The 20,024-nt window shown below is 35.3% G+C and overlaps 1 protein-coding gene across 6 annotated transcripts in view; it reads left to right on the forward strand.

Annotated features, from left to right (window-relative positions):
* The window catches only part of VPS13B (vacuolar protein sorting 13 homolog B), a 457,128-nt gene that overhangs the window by 183,242 nt on the left and 253,862 nt on the right, over positions 1 to 20,024 (forward strand). For all 6 annotated transcript variants that reach the window (XM_061995669.1, XM_061995671.1, XM_061995673.1 and 3 more), the window contains one exon: positions 18,770 to 18,879. In XM_061995669.1, the coding sequence (XP_061851653.1) occupies positions 18,770 to 18,879 (110 nt within the window). The remainder of the gene's footprint in view (positions 1 to 18,769; positions 18,880 to 20,024) is intronic.

Genomic DNA, 20,024 nt, shown 5'->3' on the forward strand with positions numbered 1-20,024 from the left:
ACACAATGCAGGTGTAATTTTTATTCATTCCAACAAAGTAGATTTTGTAGCAGAAGTTTTACAGAACAGTTCTACTTTGTGCAAACTGGATGTGCTCCTTTGTAACGACCCAGCAGAGGCAACGGAATCCTCCTTTATCTGAAGCTTCTGTAGGGGCACTGGTCCATTTTTCTGCCCATGTAACAGCTAAATTTGACCTGGATCACCAGAGGGCACTGCTGGGTCTCATTAGGGGACTATACTGTCTGCCTGGTAGATAGATGATGACTATAGAGGATGCTCGAATTGTTTTTCATAACTTATTCCCTGATAACACCTTTTTTTCCTTCTTGATCCAATAAGTGATCTGGAAAGAAAATTATAGAAGATATATTTCCTGGGTTTTGGTGTGATTTGGTTCCTTTTACCCCCATCCTTTCCCTCTTACCATGGAAGCCTTACCATGTATTGCTACTTCAGGCATGTAAGGTATGATTCATGGGCCAGCATTTACAATCCACAGCTTCCCGATAATCAATAAAAATATGCCCTACTCTGGGGCAACTCAAATGCTTCCGTTGGATAATACAAGAATTGTGTTTCCTGTGAATAAATAATATCTCAGTAAAGGAAGATTATAGTTTCTCTCAATATTTTTTATAAAATTAATTATTTTACACTATATGTTCACTTTGTAATGAAAAAATGATAAAGAAAAGTTTCTTCACAATTAGACTGAGTCTCCAGCTTAGAGAATGTTTACAAATGTTTTTTCACTAATGGCAAATACTTAAGATATTCAGAACTGTAGGTTGCTTCTGAATATGGCAGTAGTGACAGGAAAGTAAACTCTCATATAATAATAATAATTTACATTACATTCGAGTTTTATTATTTGATTTATATTATACTGAAGCTTGAATACTGTGAAGCCTGTGGCTAGAATAAATGACTTTCACAGTGAGATATCTAATGTGATAGAATCTTTGCATATACTGTGAAAGTAGCTTCATTTCAATCAGCTACCAGGTGATAACGTTGATTGTGGTGGTATCTGCCCATAGGCAGTGTATCTGTTATATATTTGTTAGCACAAGATTGCTGCCAGTATTTGAGAGGGAAAGAATGTTCAGAATTAGTATGTGCCAGTCAGCATGCCCTAACAGAGCTGGGGGCTTGTGAGTTCAGGGCATAGCCAGACCACCTGGTTCTGCTGGTTCTGCTGAAAGGTGCTGGGAGATGTATTTATTTGTGCTTCAAATGAATTCTCATAGTTTTCCTGAGTGGGATGGTCTCTCGTGACAGAAGTCTTAGCTAGGGCTGGAGGGATTCAGTTGCTTAGGCTGTGAGAGTGGGAATAATGTATAATGTTTGAAGAGTGTTTGAAATAAAGTGTTATCTCTGCCATTGTAAAAAATAAATTAAAAATTACATATCAACGTTTCTAGCTATTATAATAACAGTAATAGTGTTTATATTAAAACTGCCTATAGAATATATGAGAGGAATCATTACTAGGTGGTTTTCTGATATCAGGAAGAAACTGTTAATGGTTGTTTTTCTGTAACACAATGAAAGGGTCAATTAATTATGTGAAGTTTTATCAGTAAATGGTTACTTAGTTGTAATATTGTATGGATTATCTCCATAGTGTTGTCCTTATAATACTAACGTTTTAGAATATAAAATGTGCTGCTCATCAAATATGCAATGTTCAAAACATAACCCAAAAAATCCTTTTTTTAGTATCTGTATCTGCTTCACTGGCTACTACAGCTAGAGGGTTTAAGATGTCGGCACGACTACAAAAATTCAGATTAGATCCACAGGTGATCTATTCATTAATTTGCTTTATTCTGCTTAAGTGAAAAAGTCATGTCTAATAAAGAATTGTACAGTAAGTTCTTTGATGTTAAAAATGCTCATCTTTCATGTCTGAGTACTTTTTTTTTGCCTTGGTTTTTCGGCACAATTAGTATTCATTAAGTCCTGGTATGACACAAAATAGATGTTTAAGACAAATTGTTTTTAACTGGTGTGTTACCTTTATGCTATACCTCTGGACTTACAACTTTTATACATTATCACATAATATATTTAAAGAATATCTGATCTGATTGTAGCCTATGACTATGTGACCTAGCACAGATATGTAAAAGTCAAAGTTTAAGTAAGGTTAATTTTGGTATCCATGTTTACCTTAGATTTTGAACTCCAGCATCTTCCGATGTTGGATGTATTTGCTTATTGTGTTTCTCACAACTAAGTTTCATTTACATGTAAATACTATCTTTGTGTTTTCTTTCTCTCTTAATGTGCTACTATGATTGGATTACAAGTATGATAGCACTTCATTTTAGTCATTATTAGACTTATTTCAGATGTGGAACATCTCTTTCTCAGTGTCTGGGAATTTTAATAAAATTCGCTTTTAGCCTGTTTTAAGAAAGATATTAAATATATATTGAAATTTGTTATCCTACTTTTGTGTAGCTGAACTTAGAAATGAGAACTAATCATATATTAAAAAATAGAAATCCTTGAGGCTGTTAAACAATATTTCCTGGAAAATTGTAAACACAATGCAAATTGTTAAAACAGAAGATCACAATGCAGCTTGTGATAAAGATTTGACAGATGCAAACACTAACGTAAACATGCTTCCATAACCAAAGAAGGTGCTTGCTAGCTCAGCGTACCTTACTGTTTTATAGCAATCCATGCAGAGCCTACTGTCAGGGCACAAGAATTTAGAGCAGATTCTATTAATTAATGTCCATAAATGTAGCAGACTGCTGTCATGAGCCTTGCTGTTTTGTTCTCTGAGGTGCACCACAAATGCAACCAGATTGATCTGAATAGAAGTTACTTTGCTTAAATTAAGGAGGTACTGAAGTTACTTACTGTGCAAAAACAACTTGGATATTCCTAGATATCAATGACATGAAATTTTATTCTGGCACATTCTCTGGTTTTTAAGTAAAGACAAAGATTCTCTCCATTGCATGTATCTGTAAAATAAGAACATGAAATGGAAAACTTCCAAGGCAGTCATACAAAGAATTAATCTGCTTTTGCCTTGGACTGAAAACAGCTAAGTAAACAGAATTATTCTCAACTATCTTGTCGTATTCTTGAGTTGGACACTGTGTGGCATCTGGCTTGTCACTCTGGATATAGCTAAGCATATATTAAGATTTACAGAAAATTTGCATGATTTTATTAACCTTACGACTTGACATCAATTTACATAAAATGAGAAACCAGCTATGCATCAATAGTAAGAAATCAAAGTGTATTCCCCACAAAATTAGTGATATAGCAAGGAGTGGTAAGCAACTGGAACATAGTGTGTATGGTACTGCTCCTTTTAACAGTATATATAACCTGGTTTTCTTTTAAACCTGTAACTTAAACTTTAAAATTACTTAGTCCATGATCCAAGATGGAGTTTTATTAGAATGACAGCTGCAGGCTTGAAATGCTTATACATCAGTCACTTTTTAAACAGTTCTCCTCAGTTAACAGCAACCCCCTAATCCAAAAGCCAAGTATCCACTTAGTATCACAAAACATAAAACTATAAACAGGCACAAGTATAAACATCTGCATTTTATTCCAGAAATCTGGTTTCTACACTCAGTGTTATAATCGTAATAAAGGACTATGAGGTTAATGAGCTGAGCAAGAAGCAGCTGGTCAGAGTTATTTCCCTTAATATCAAGAAAACAAACAAGAGATAACTCTAGGTTTTTTCCTCTTACAGGTACAGAAATTACATAGTGTGCTTGCAGTTGTGTTCACCTCTTGGTTTTAGAACTGGTGCATCTCCAGCCCCAGCATAGAAATGCAGCTCCGAAGCATCTAAATTAGCAAACAATTTGTTTAGCTAGTGCTATGGTTACGTGGTAGGGACTATATACAGCCTGCAACATGTGTTGTCATGCAGAAAATTTAAGGTTGCACAGAGTATCTAAGTCATGGTTATAAGTAAACATTCCTTTTAATGTTTGATTGCTTAGAACACTCCGATTATTTTCTTATTATTTTTACCTGATTGGATTTATTTTTAGTTATAATTTTAGTAGTCTGACCTGTGTGCTATCAAATGCAGGAAACCTTGATCTGTCAAGTAGTTTGTAGCAGGTACAGTTTTTGCTGAGCTATAAAATATGACACAAGAGCACATACCACTCTTTCAGAGAATATCCCCAAAAGATCTGGTAAGAAAAGTAATGTTCTGAAGACATCATTGTATATTGTTAGCCATCTGCAGGAATATTTGCTTTGTAAATAAGTTCAGTGTTCTTATAATGCTTGTGCAGATGTTTTATACAGTTTACTTAATGCTTTTTTTTCCATTAAAAATCTTAAATGAGGTTTGTAAAATCATAAAGCTGCAGTGTTCAGCCTACTGACAAAATAATACTAAAGGTTACATATTTGTAACATTTCTCTCAGAAGACACTGTGAAAACGTGAAAGCTGGTTTCACTTAAAAATCAGTTTTTCAAGGCAACATATTTAAAAACTCCCACTGTGACCTAAATGTATGACAGCAGCTTTCTGCACTTCTACTAGTTAAGAGATTCGATTTTGTAGTTTAGTTTACCTGTAATTTTCCAGTGCCCATGTTGGAGAAGTTTGTGCTCAAGAATATTGATAATGCAAATAATATTAATACTACAATTACTGCTATTGTCAGTAATACTACTAATACTGTGAATATCAGTAGCTATTGTTGTTGTTGTTATTGTTTTTATTTTGTAAATAATAGCCCATTAGATAGTAATGGTGGTGTATCAGGCCCAAAAGTGAAAGTAAAATTGCTGCTCTCAGTTAAGCTAGGAAGTGATTTAAAGCACCGGCTGAACTAAACAACATTTCATATTAATTAATCAAATGGATATAATCACATTTTATTTTGTTGCAATTTTTGTAAAGGTTTTTCAGTGATTGAAGAGGTTAAAAACCAGATTTGAAAATAGATATGTTTACATAATTGTGTAATACTTTAATGTAAATGAAGCATAGTTAATCAAATACAGATTTCTTGTAATTAAAAAATATTAGTTATGATATTTAGCAAGCCCGTCCCTTATAAGTTCCTGATTAGATCCCCATGTGTGAGAAGATAGTGATTATAAGTCTTTACACCATTCAAGAATGCATATTTCAGTCTGAAAGAAAATGAGTTTACTGTATGAGGTCTTCCAGTTTTTTGAATGCACATGTAGCTCTTCTGAATCTTTTAAATAATAGCAACTGACCTTAATTGTACATTTGAAGTTTACAGAAAAGCTGATATTGAGAAGACTATCTTGGTTCTATGTCAACTAAATGATGCATTAATTTCGAAACAACTAGTAAACATCAAATAACCATCTCCCAGTTCACTGAAGGTAGAAATGAATGTAATGAACTTTGGCTTTTTTGTAGTTCTGTTCATTAATTTCTGATGAAAAGACACTAACTTTTCCTGCTTGCTGTATTGGAAGCTCACAGCTTTGTTTCAGGCAAAAGAAAGCAGCTTTTATAATAATCTAGTTTGACAGTCTGAATATCCTTAAGGTATTCTGAATACAATTTGCCCTTTTTTTTTGGTAATATTTCATGGCATTTATACTGTACTGTGCTGTGAAGATTTAAACAGCACCTTTAGCTTAAATTAATTTTATGCCCTCTAACTTCTAAAGATATGTGTTTGTTATTTGTCTGTAGGTGATTACAGTATCATTCATTGTATTACTAAGAAAAGTTACTTCAATAATCTAATATTTTAGAGGTTTTTGTTGAATTTACCAAGGAACTTTCATGAAGTGGAAGATGATTTCAGTTTTTTAAAATACTTTTAAAATACTCAAAATGACTCTCAGTAACAAAAGCAGGATGATAGTGCCTTTCAATATTACTCATGTTGGAGCTTAGCGGATTCTTTCTTTTTTGGCATTTTTAACAATAATTTCTTAATCTCTGTGAAAGACTTGCTGTGTGTTTTCCCATACCAATCTGAGATTTTTCTTTAATCTCTGTCTGTAACATCCATAGTGACCATCATAATATAATGTCTGAATTACTTTACATTTCTAGTAGCATAAATGCTAGTTTAGGAAGTTAACAAATAATTAGAAGACATGTCATATAATTTCCTCTTTGTGACTAGTATATATGAAGTTATTCTAGAAGGGGATAAAATCGATACCAGGAAAGGTGCAATTTTACAGTTCATATAGGATGACTGTATCTGTGATTAATAATTAATTGTGTAGTTCTACATTTTATGTTTATTTGCAAGACTATTATAAAAGGAAAGTTATTCTGATGAGTTAACTAGCATCCCACATGGAATGAAGTTAGAGAAGCAGCAAAAGAAACAACAGGCAAGGAATCCGTGTTGGACTGTATGCATTCAATACACTGATACATAAGTTCAATAAGAATTGTTGGCAGTTTCACAACATGCAGCAGCAAAGCATTTCTTTGTGGTATTTATGCTCTGTGGGCATTTTTCAGTTAGCAGTACATTGTATATCTTGAAAAAGTTCTTCAATATGTGGTATACAGTTAATTTGAAATGTTTTTTCTAGAGTCTCTTGAAACTACAGCACATTCCCAGGACGTTCTGAAGCTAGCTCATCTTCTCTAGTTGTGAACAGAGTTAGTTCCACATTTGAGATGTCAGTTAGTCCATGCCTCTTTGTGTCTCACTACAATTATTTCAGTGTGTGTAGAGATGCTTATCTGTTCTCCCTCCTTTCTTACATGTAGGTTTCCCTGTTTGAGGAAGGCTTTTCCATTTTATGCAACAGGTGCAAGTCTATCAGTGGTACTGTAAAAATGAAAATCAAGTTATCTTTAACGGACTTGCAAAAATGCATTCAAATTTGGTATTAATATGTTATTAAGTTACCTTTAAAATGTTATGTTCCTTGTTTGTATAGATTGAGCAGAGATTCAATAAAATGGAATTTTTAATGTGTGTATAGTGTCATTCACAAATACAAGCCCCTTTTGAAATTATTACCTATACAAACATCAGCTGCAAAAGGACTGACTGTCCATTACAAAACCTTCCCATTTTATGTTCTTAGTATCTAAAACTTTTCCACTAAGTAATCAAGCAGTACAAATTTAGTGTTTTTTAAAGTTGTTTTAAAAATAAACTTAGCTGCGTTCAACTGGAGCTTGTGTATCAAGTTTCTGTTGGTGTGCACATATTTTTGGAAAAAAAAAAGAAAAAAAATGTAATTTGAAGTAGAACTGCCTGTGTAACTTCATCTATCTTGCAGTGTCACAACTTTGACAGTGTAACATGCTGTGGCTATTTTTATTCTGGCTCGTTGTTGGCAACTCATTTATATGCTATTTATTACAATCTTGAATGGCTGGTATAGAGCATGAAGTGTTCTTATAAACAATATAAAGGACTATATTATTTATTTATGATTTTCTACTTAGAAGATACAGAGTTTTCCATTCTTCCTCTACTTATATTTCTGCTATAGGGAAGCGTAATCTTATGTGGAATTTCTACTGTAAAGCTTGCCGCCTTAGATTATTTTTCTTATTCTTCAACCTCTGTATATTCTTTTAATCGAGCACCTAAGGCATTGTGTGAATCTCCTGTGTTTCCTGTTGTCTTTGAGAAGTGATAATGTTCAAGAAAGAAGGAACAGAAACCATAGCTATATATTTTTCAATTTACTTTTAAGACAAGGCACATGAGGCATCTCCTGCTGAAGAGATTTCAGTTTTACAACTTAAAGTGCAAGACCGGTTGGTATCCATAGTCACAGTGCTACAAATGTTCAGATTCTGAAGAAGGAATGAAAATAGCTCCCTTGATGCCCTGTTACCAAAAGGGAAGAGTCCTGTTGCAGTTCCCAGAGGAAAACTGCTGTAAGAAATTGTGAAATAACATTTTGGCAGACAATAGCGAGGTGTTTATAAACACAGAAGCTGAACTGTATTGAGAAACTTCTTGGCAGTTTTCAGAGCATTTGATGTCTTTAAAATGCATATTATAAAAGTAACAAACTGGAGATTCCATTGAAAAATCACGTACAAGGAGATATATTGAGGCATTGCTTGCCTTGCCTATATCATTAGTTCACAAACTTCTCATAATGTTGTGTCAGAAAAGAACAAATAGTGTGGTAGTGATCTACCAATCTGGTCACAGAAAAAGGGAGGATGCAATCCCAATATCAGTGTGGTAATATATATTGCGATGCAGTTAACTGTCTACAGATCATAGGATCATGGATTTTGAACTGGTAGTAAAGCTGCACTCTGCTGATTTTCGTAGCAGAAAAGTAAAGATGGCTTATTATCTAACAATACCTAATAGCTTAGCTAAGGGTCATACATTTGGTTAATGTATGTGCTGGGAGTGTTTAGTCTAGAAAACAGGAGACTGAGGGGTGTCTTACTATGTACAAATACATACGTGGTGAATGTCAGGAGGCTGGGACATCCCTTTTTTCTGTTCTATCTAGCAACAGGACAAGGGGTAATGAGATGAAGCTGGAACACAAAAAGTTCCACTTAAATATAAGAAAAAACTATTTCAATGTGAGGGTGAGGGAGCCCTGGCACAGGCTGCCCAGAGGGATTGTGGAGTCTTCTTCCTTGGAGGTCTTCAGGACCCGACTGGACACATTCCTGTGCAACGTGATCTAGGTGGACCTGCTTCTGTAGGGGGATTAGACTAGATGATCTCTAAAGATCCCTTCTAATCCTACCATTCTATCATTCTGTGATTCTATGATAATGATTGACATTTTTCTCTACATGGAGAGAGATGATGGCTTGTCATCCTTTCTTCCCTGGTTGGGATGAGTGAGATTAAGTATTCCAGCAAAGATCTGTTTCTCATGATTTCAAAGCCTTGGATCAGACCTCAACTATTTTCTGCCTTTTTAAGCTGAATGGGACTGATAACAGTAACGTCGTCTTCCTGGTTGTTTTTCTGGGCTGATGATTATGAGTATCTTATGATGTGAAGAGAAAGTTTGACCTTTAAAGACGAAGGTAAATCTGCACTTCTGATGTCCTCCTGCCATATCTCTGACTTTACATGTATTCCACAAGTCTAGAAATGGTTCTATATGACTAATCCCTTCAAACTTAGCCTATTTAAGACAGTTTTGAGACTTTTGTTCTCACTTTTTCCAATCTTTTCTTTCTTCCTATGAGCTATTCAGCTGGAACTGTGGAAGTTTGCAACCTGATCAGCCTGATGCTAAATAATACGATAGTTCATATAGGTTTTTGGGCTTTGTCTATCCCTTACTGAAAACATACTCATTCACTGCAAAAAAGATCCGAGTCCTCAGGGATATTCATCCTGATATTATGCAAACTTTCAGCTAACGCATTCAAGCTCTCTGTTAAATCTTCAAGATCAGTCATTTGTCAATCAAGATGCTTTAGTTTCGGTTTCAGTCCACCATCTAGCTGGTACAGACTTGTTTGATTCTCAGTGTTTTTGTAGTCCTGTTGTTTTGCAAGGAATAAAGTTAATTTAGTAAAATGGGCAGTTCAGGGCTTTCCCTTTCCAAGGAAACAATCTGAAACAATCTTCCTGATATGATTCAGAAAACCAGTGCACAGGTATTTTTTGGACAAAGCTCCTGCATTAGCAACTGGAAGATTTTACTCAGCAATCACTCTGCCTAAATATTTATTTCCCTTACTTCCTTGCAATAGGTATTTGTCCATTGACAAGTGTTTTCTCAGTAACTTGCCTCTCCATGGCCCCTTGACCTTCAGATATAACTCTTTGTGCAGAAGTTTTTGTGTGGAATTCGGAGATTTTAAAAATCCTAAGTGTACTGCAGGATTGTCTGCAATGATTAAAACTCACTTGTTACCTATCTGCAAACCCTGGTGTCATCAATTAACATCTGTGTAGACAGTATGTTATGTGCAGCTACTGGTGGAACTTACACATTTGTACACATACTGTAAAAAAACAATGCAATCATAAAAATCTTCAAATAATACGACATTCGGAAAAGAGGTTCTACTCTTACAGTTTGTCTAATGCTTGGAGGTCCACATCCAGGTTGTTTGGACCTGGAGTTGTTCAAAACCCATTTGCTTTGGAACTGGCTGTAGTAAATAGGCAATCTTTTAAAAATGAAGAAAAGAAAATGACTTAACCAGTAAGCGAAATTCAAGATACATGTGTGCATGCATTTTTATTTCAGTGCTCTCGGCTCTGGGATTTGGAGAATGTATAATGCTTTTGGCATGGGGCATAGAGTGAGTCAGGGAGCATAAATGCTGAATGAATGGTATTGTGAAACAGAAATTTCCAGGTTTGAATGCTTAAAACTTACCCTTTTAACTGACCAGAGCTTCATGCACTGTTCTCAGTATCTGTGTACACAATGGATTTATGCAGTGGAAGAGATTATAATTTCTGTTTTATTGCCTCTTCCTTCCTTCCTACTAAACATTGAGCCAATACTTTCCTAGAATAATCAGAAATCTTGTTTTCTGAGTCAAAGCAGTTAGCTCAGTTGTTATGAGGGAATGATACCAGTAGGAAAAATAGATTTATTTGCACTGAATCAGGTAGGATACTTTGGGGGTTCTTCAGTCTGCTGTATTCTTGGTTACTCTGGATAGCTCAGCAGAGTTGGTCATCACATTAATCTCCTGGAATGTCTTGGGCAGCACAGGTCCATGCAGGACTCTGCTTTCTTCTATAGTGAAAATTACTATGTTATCACTATTTCTTTTCTAATAAATAACTTACCCACTCTCAAATTATTTAGCTATTTAACTTCCTCTCTATCCCCTATAATTTCTTTAAATGCCTTTGATGAAACACCTTGTGGAATTTGTGTAGGGAATTCCAGTAGAATACATCTCTAATTCTGCTTTGCCCTCATGTATGTTGATTCCTTAGAAGAATACTAGGTTTGAGCTATAGTATTCTTTATTTTATAAATATGTTCGTATTTTTTGTTACAGAGTAGAATATGATCCAAAAGTAGTATTAGACACCTGAGAAGAGATTTGCTGCCTTACTGTTCTAATTTCTAATCTCAGTCCATTAAATATAGGAATTAACAAAATTATTTTTATTCAAAAAATCCATATAAACATTTTATTTCTAGTCTGCTTGAGAAGCTGTTTTCAGTAGTTGATCAGAAATCCATTTCATGGAATTATTGCATTTTACAAGTGAGACTGAAAGTCCTGAAAAATAGCTGTCAGAGCCTATAAAATAGGGTCAATGAGGTCTCAGCCAAGTAGAGAAAACAAAAAATTAGTTTCTTCATAGCACTGAACAACTTCTTCCTTTAATGGAATGTTCAGTCTTCTCTTGATCCATAAGAGTAAGCATCTGCAAGTTGTACTGTTTCCATATGGAAAAGGAGGAGCCTTGACTTTACAACACGTTTGAGTTATTTTGTTGCACAGCTAACCAACCTAAATTCTCAAATCTTTATTAGGATTTTGAAAACCTGGTCAGGTATGATCAATTAATGTATTCTATGGCATTATTTAGAAGTCTGAAGTCATCTTGATCATACATGTAAAAATGATGGTCTCAGATACAGAAGCAGAACTGTTGGTAGCCTGAGACATAGCTCTTTCATAAGAGAAAATATTGCAATGCTAGCAGAGCAGATCTTGTCCATTAATTTTCATAATAAGAACAGTCTAAGGGCTTAGAGTCAGATTGATTATCAGATTTATAACATCAAATTTTAGATAGTTTTCTAGTGCAACTTTGTGGAGGGGGTAAGACAAAGGAGACCAGACTTTTATAGACAATTTTGTAAACTGAAGCATTTAGTCGTAAGCACTGCTGAGTTTCTGAATACCTGCTTGCATCATTCAGTCTCCCATAACAGCCTCTGCTTGGACTCAATTTGGGATACACTGTGTTTTGTCAGTCTCCGGACAACTTGAACATCATATTTCTCTCTGTTTCTTGATGAAAAAAATAAAAGTAGTGTTCCAAACACTTCATGTTTTCTAAAATGGTCACTAGTGGTGTTCTCTAAGGCTCAGTACTGGGGCAAGTTCTGTTTAATATTTTTGTCAATGATGTGGATGAGGGGATCGAGTGCACCTACAATAAGTTTGCAGATCACACCAAGTTGGGCAGGAATGTTGATCTGCTTGATGGCAGGAAGGCTCTACAGAGGGATCTAAACAGTCTGGATCGATGGGCTGAGGCCAAGTGGATGAGGTTCAAGCTGTGCCGGGTCCTGCGCTTGGGTCACAACCAACTCATACAATGCTACAGTTTGGGTCAGAGTGACTGGAAAGCTCTGTGGAGGAAAAGGACCTGATGGTGTTCATCAACAGCCACCTGAACATGAGTCATCAGTGTGCCCAGGTCGCCAAAAAGGCCAATGGCATGCTGGCTTGTATCAGAAATAGTTTGACCCGCAGGACCAGGGACATGGTTTAGTGGTGGGCTTAGCAGTGATAAGTTAGTGGTTGGACTTGATGCTCTTAAAGGTCTTTTCCAACCTAAACAATTCTGTGGTACCACTTTATTCACTCACTGACAGTATGGTTTTGAAGTCATCAATATATATCCTTCCTTTCTATCTGTGTAGTCCATTCTGTCAGCTGAATTTCAAGCCATCATTCAAGACTCATTCTCATATTTACAGAATAGTAGGAGTCATATAAACAGGACTTAAAAGTGAACATGAATGAATGATAACTTGAATGAGATTTTCTTGTATTAAACCCCTAGAAATTAAGGAAGAGATGCTATGCAGCACAGCTTAGGAATATCGCTGTTATGTTTTTAAAGAGATAATTCAGTAATCATCCCAATAAGTCTGACATTGCTTTATACTACAGCTGCTTGCACATTGCTTATTTTTATTGATTGTTATTATCTATTAAATTGTTCAACTGAATCAACATTGCTCTGTTCTCTAAAGGAAATTAAGGTCCTGCTCAAATGAATTTTTGGAAAATAAAGCAGCCTTTCAAGATCCTTTTTTCCTCTCTTCCCCCCCACCCCCCCAAACATACAGCAAACAATTTAATTGGGAACATTCTAGCATTTTTGTGACAGCTTTCATCTTAGCATGTCATAATATTTTTCCTCAGTAAGAAAGACAAAATACTAAATGAATTCAATTCCATTCCTAACATTGAAGAGCAGAGGGTTGCCACACCTTTATTTGATACACCTTGCTTCAGATTGATTTGCAGAAATGTACTCTAGAAAAATGATACCTTACATATAGCCCTTTTTGTTAACCATTGTATTCAGTGGTTTTCTGTTTTACCTCATTATGTTATGTTTATGTCTATAATTCAGCATTTGTGAGTATTTGGGTATGCATATTGATGGAGATATTTATTTTCTTCAGTCCTAACAATGGCTTATCAGAACATTTAGTTGAAATTAATGCAAGTCCCACTCCTACATTTATTTTTGCTACTAGTTAGCATAGGTACTTAGCTGTGGAACATAACTTTAGCATCTGAATTCTATCTTCGGGTCCTGCTGTCCTGCTATATGATCTAATAACTTCACTTCTCTGACTCACTTTCTCTGTTTTTGAAATAAAAATAATGGTGCTGACCACTTTTGTTGCAGTGCATATTGCTTTTGTGCTATAAACCTCAGTTGGGAGAATAACAAGGTAATGATAGCACTAGAAGTATATTCTTACTGAAAGTTTCCAAAGATCAAAAGAAAAATGAAAGAAATGATCTTAAAATGTTGTGGTGGATGTATACTTGAGCAAATAATGACTGTTGTGTGAAGCAACTGTGTTTGATGTTACAGACCAAAAGCACCTTAGCTCATGGGATGGTGTTACCTCACTACTTCTTTTTTAATGAAATACTCTACTGTTTGTCTAAGCAACTAAACTAATTGATCTTGGTGTTATTTTAAGTGCTTGGTGAACATAAGAGTCTGTGAAAGTAGAGTAGCTTGGAGGTTTTACTCTGAGATAAAATTGGAATAATGCTTACAGAAAAGGCCATCTGTAAGCATTCAAGTCGGTCTTGAATAGGAAGACATGCAGACGTATTTCAGTAGTTAGACAAAATTTAATAACTTACCGTAGTTGGTATAATGTAAAAATATTTTTTCACAGTCACATGCACCAATGCAGCTTGAAATACCTGTTTCCCTTGTCTGACTCGGCAATTCAGGATGAAATGCACAATTCCATCTCTTAGATAAAATGATTATTTTGCAAGACAATCATATTGTCTTGTCATTGATATACCAAAGTAGACAAAAAGATTGTGTGTTTAATTTTTATGCTGTGTAACTGCAACCTCTAACTTCTACTTCATCTCTCATTCTTCAGCTTGGGAAGTGACTGAAAATGGCTGTGGTGCCATGGGATAGCTAATTGGTAAAGCCTGTTTGGAATGTGGGTAAGCGAGCCATTTTGGCAGTAAGCAGAGTAGTAAAGAGCACTCTTTTTCCCTTAGTTGACTCCCAGGCTAAAATTAAACAGTTGGATTTACTGATTTACAATGCATCTGTTCTGAGTCAACTCACAGAAAGAACTAATTACCTATATACTTTTATGAAAAAGAACTCTCAATTTAGATGTACTATGCAGATCTGCATTTTTATGGTGTGCCTTAGTGGAAATGCCCTTCAGAACAGTAATATAATAAGTAAAACGATTATTTCTTCTTCCTGTTATCCTTTAAAATAATTAGATGCTAAATTAATGATGATAACTCAACCTATATCAGTACCTGATTATCATTCGTTTGTCATGAAACATCTAGGAGTCATGAGCTCAATGCTAAAAGTGGTGGAGTTTATATAGCAAGATGGTGTAATGTTTTCTTTAGTTACTTAGTTACTAAAAAGAAACAAAACTTGTCAGAATTAATTTTTATTGTAGATCATTCCTTTTGTTCGTATTTATAACCCCTCCCCAATAGAAAGTGTACATGAACTATAATTTAAACCTCAGTTTCCTGTAGAGATTTTTCAGCTCATTTTATAGGGGAATAACTAAAACATGTTACTGAAAATTTTTACTGGAAATACCAATATATATGTGTTTGGATACTGCCTAAACGTGGAGAAGAATTTATAAACAATTCTGCCAGGGTCATCCTTCATTGTTGCAGAGATAAAATACATTTTCTGCACGTAAATAGTAAGGCTGCTTTTCAGTGTCTAGTGCATCATAGTTTCTTTTTACTTTTGTGTAAATGTTGATTTTCCATAAGTAAATTTGACTTGATTATTATTGTCTACTCTTCCTGGTTCTTTTTTCACTCAAATGTAGTTTAATCTTCACAAGATTTGTAGATCTCCAAAATTACTGCCCTTTAGACAAGCGTTGCCACTTTCTTCCTCCTTCCTATAGCATTCATTCACTTCTGCATTCCTCTTTCATCATCCTGCTTCCTTTATCCTTTTTTTCCTGTCTCTGTGATATTTTAAGCCCTTTCTTATTCTTTCATTACCCCTGAACATCCCTCAGCACCACCACTCTGCTGCTCGACTGCCCCATATTACTGCCTTTACTTCTGGCCTTTTTTCTCTGCAGCTATATTCCCCAGGGGTCCTCTTCTTCGTCACCAGAAGTGTGCCATATTCCCTTTTTGTTCCACTTAATGAAACCTTTCATTATATGCTGGAATTCACCTTTTGAAGGAGAGGGTAGGGCTAGAGCCCCAGTCTAGTGACCCCTCTCCTCCCTGCTCTTAGCCCAGCATGGAAGGTAGGAGGAAGTCGTGACAGAGACAACCTAAGCATGGGAGGCCCTATGTTTTTCTCTCTGCCTCCCATCCTGCAGTCTTATGGATAGATGAGTGCTGTTGCTGCAGCTGTTATCTTCCAAGGAAGCTTGTCAAGAAGCTGGTCCGCAGGTTGAGAGTGCCAAGCACAGCTGTGTGCTGCTGTCTCCTGTTCCTTCTCCTCTACAACCACCTGTAGCTTCCCCTTGGTTCATTCCTTCAGGAGAGTGCTGAAAGTAGGGGAGGAAACAAATCGTTTGCCTAGCAAATGACACTGCAACTTTGAAGAAATTGTCAAATGTTCAAAGATTGCGTGGTGTTGGGTTTAATTCTTGTTTTTCAGATCATTTACTAGATAGATGTAATGTGTAACTCTCGCAAGAACTAGGATCTGGAAAGAAAACCTAGTATGGTATGAGACTAAGGTCTGTTTTTTTCCTGAAATGTAAATTTAATTAAAAGGAGAAGAGGGGAGAAAAGGAAGTTCACCACAGTCTTAATGAAATCCAGGAAACTTGAGCTTTGCATTTTGACAGAGATAAAACAGCAATTATGGGGGTTTTTTTTGGTAGATGTGTAAGGAGTATGCTGCCAACTTACAGCTTGGTCCTCACATCAGTGAGATCTTTCTTGAAAACTAGGGGTTTTCTTATTCCTTGGTATGAAAATACAAGTTTAAGAGGTGGTTTTGTTTTGCATTTGAATGAGGAGGCAAATAGAGAAACTTTTCTTTGACTGTATTGGTGTTTGTTTTGAAGAAAGCTGTTACACAGAAATCAACTTGACACAGGTGATTAAACTGCTCTGACTATAGTGGTTGAGTAATAAGTGTAGCAGTAAATATCAGTAATTCAGTAATTTCAGTAATGGCTTGATAGGAGTTACCTGAGAGCCAAATTGGAAGGCAAATAATGTAATGGCTCATCTGACTACTTGCACTACTTTTATCCTTTTTATTTTTTTCACTCCAGACACAAGCTATCAATGACAAAGGACAACTGGAAAAATAAACTATTTTGCTGACTGTTTTCCCTTACTTCAGAGTCTTATGGGGATTGTGCTAGTGTGACTTAATTGAAGTGAAGAGATAGTTTCAGTTCAAAGCGTGACTTAATTGTATTGAACTTAGTTTTAGCTATTTTTTTTGCAGTAAACAAGAAACTAAATTGAGTAACTAGAATCATGTGCTACAGTAACACTTTTTTTTCCTCTTTTCAGGAGTCTGGTTATAGAAGTGAGATTTTTTTGTTGACTTTGCCTGTAGGATGACTTTATTTCTCACTCTTTGGGAGGTCTCTGACTCCCACTTGTCATATCACATACATTAAACCTTTCATTAAGTATTACTGACAACAGGCGGTATCTCTTAAAGATGCAGGAGTCTCTTATTTTGTCATGCCAGTATCTTATAAAAGCTAATGATTGCAGCATATGCTTTTATCAATCCTCTCTTACCTTCTGCTTCCTTTTTCTAGTCACTTCCAGATCCTACTGCAAGGCATATTTGTTGCTGCTCTTACTTGATTGTTACCCCTTTACTTTATGCTTGATATCAGCTTTGCCATAAATGAAAGATTTATTTCTAAGGTTTATTACTGACATTTAAGACCATCAGATCACATAGACTAGTCTGTGTATAGGAGTTTCTCACAGTGTGTGTTCCATCTCCAAGCCTGTGCTAGGCAGATGATTTATCTTTGTGTATTTCTTGACTGCCATTTTCCCATTGTACTCATCAGGCTTTGCTTGCGTCATACCGGGTTGGTGGGTCTTCTGCCATTTGGAATTCAGTTGGGTTTAAAATTTTGATGTATACAATAAACTCATAACTTATCGTTCTTTTTTTCCTCGTTTACGATTTTGGTGATGTATTTTGTGTTTTGAGACGTATATATTTGCTGGTTTTTGGAAAGGACATTGAATTGTATGACAGGCTCTCTGAATTTATTGCAATTTATTATTACATTCAGATTGCTGCAGAATTCTTAGAATTACAGAACTACTGTAAATCTCGAGAACCAGGTTGTGGGATCTTCCAGTAATCAGACTGTCTGTTTTGAATTTATTTCATTATTTATTAATTAATCGGTTGTAAAATTGCAAAACTTATGAGAAAAGATAACTGCCTATTACTGCTTGGTACACATTCGAAAGAAAATCAATACCTTTGTATTACATTAATCCTTTTGCTTCTGAATTTTACAGCTCTGTAATTAAGTTCTACTGCCATAGATACTTTATTTGTACTATTAAAACAAAGGACTTGCTAATACATCATCACATTTTCAATGCAGATTTAATGGAAATAGTGCTTCATAAATTCAGTTTTTGTGTGCTTGGCTTGAAGTGTGTGTTAAGATTTTTTGGATACTGAGGATGATTTTTTCTCCTGTTTTGAGCCTTAATGTTTCCCATACAAGTTATTCTTGACAAGCATAAGAAAACTAGAAGCTTACTTTTAAGAGATGAATGTATAGTGTCCCTATCTTAGGGCTTAGTAATCCTAGGACTTCAAAAGCAAGATTTAAAGAAAATAAGATGCATTATAAAACTTAGAATAAAATCCTAGGAGCTCACAATGCCAAGACTGCCAGTGTTAGCAGAGTTCAAAAATTTGCCTTGTTGTATCTAACTGGTCAAGTAAAGAATATTCATGACCACGTTGTCATAAAAAATATTTATCCTAACCAGCTTTGGACAGAACTAAAGTGGATCCACTGTCCTAGACCAAGTTTTTCTTTATTGAGACTGGGGAGGTCATGCATTATATCGTCTTTGTTTTCTGTCACGGTTCTCATTGACACATTTCTTGCATTGTTTTGCTATTGGTTGATACTCTGAGGGTGGGTGTTGTGTGTATTCAGGTACACGCAACTTTGTGAAAACAAACATTTTTCTTGGAAAAAAAATGTAATAAGCAAAATCAAAATGCAGTTCTCTTATTTTTTGTGTGTGTGTGTATCCGTAACACTGGGAGTGCTGGCAAATTTGTGAATAAATGAATACTTGCATGGAGATTCTTTAGCAGACTGTTTACATTTTCTTCTCTTTTCTATGATGTGTAGGTGCAGTACTCTTGTCCAGTGTACAAGGATTAGCAATTAATGTTGATCCAGTCCTTTATACTTGGCTTATCTACCAGCCTCAGAAACGAGCTAGTAGACACATTCAGCAGGTATGTAATTTTGGAGGGAAAGGAGGGGGGGAGATATGAAACTTTCTGTACTCTGTATGCCAGTGGCACATTCTTTTTCCACATACTTGTTTTCTGTCACCCTGTTTTTTGTAGTTTTCTGCACATATAGTTGATCTTATATGAAATTATTTAAAATGTTAAGTTTCGCATATTAACTTTTAATTTTCCCACATTTGCATTTATAATGTTTAGTTGTTAAAAAATAGAATGTTTTTTGGTGGTCCCTCTTTTAACTACTGAGACATAATAAGCCGCCTGAGTCTGATGAGACATGCTTGACGTGAATGCTGTAACAGATTTTATATGTAATTTGTTTACATATTTTCACACAAATGCTTGGAAAAAATACAAAAAGTTAAGGCTGTGTAGCACAGTGTTTCCTTTGATGTATTCTTGACCTTTATTTTCATGCTCCATACTCCTTACCTGGAAAGAACACAGGTTTTGCCAGATTTTAAACTGGTTGTTTAAATCTGTTGTTTGGCAGACCAGTAGAATGTTCTAAAGCTGAAATATATCATAATTGATCAAACTAGTGATCTGTGTAGCCTCATGTTCTGTCTCAGTTATAAGTGGTCAATTATTAAGTAGCCGATGTAAGACACTTTCAATATTTGTCTCATAATTATAGAACACTACACGCATCAGGGAAATTTCACACTGGGCCCTTGAAGTGTGGGAATTAATGTGATCTATAAATATTTCTGTTTCTTGTATGTAAATGACCTTGTAGGATATTAGCATTTAGAGTTGCTTAGTCTTTTGAAATTATTTTTAAAGTGAATTTGTAAGCCTAATGGTTCACATTATACTAGTTTCACTGTTACCTCTACCATGATAATAGACTGCACTTTATAATGAAAATTAAAGTGACTGTAGGGAAGAAACTTTATTCAAAAAGAAAACTGTAGCTATATTAAACTATCCTTGACCAAAGACTTTTTAAAGTGTAATACTGTAATTATCCTGGGATAAATAGTCAAAGTTATGGCCTTGTATATTGCTTATTGGGAAAAGTTTAGATTGTTACCATAGTCTAATTTGTATAAAGAAACAGAAATGTTCTGCACAACCTTCATAACACAACCTTCATAATTTTTGAACATTTAATGGAGCGACTTGAA

Source organism: Colius striatus, chromosome 4 (assembly GCF_028858725.1).
Source record: "Colius striatus isolate bColStr4 chromosome 4, bColStr4.1.hap1, whole genome shotgun sequence".
NCBI lineage: Eukaryota > Metazoa > Chordata > Aves > Coliiformes > Coliidae > Colius > Colius striatus.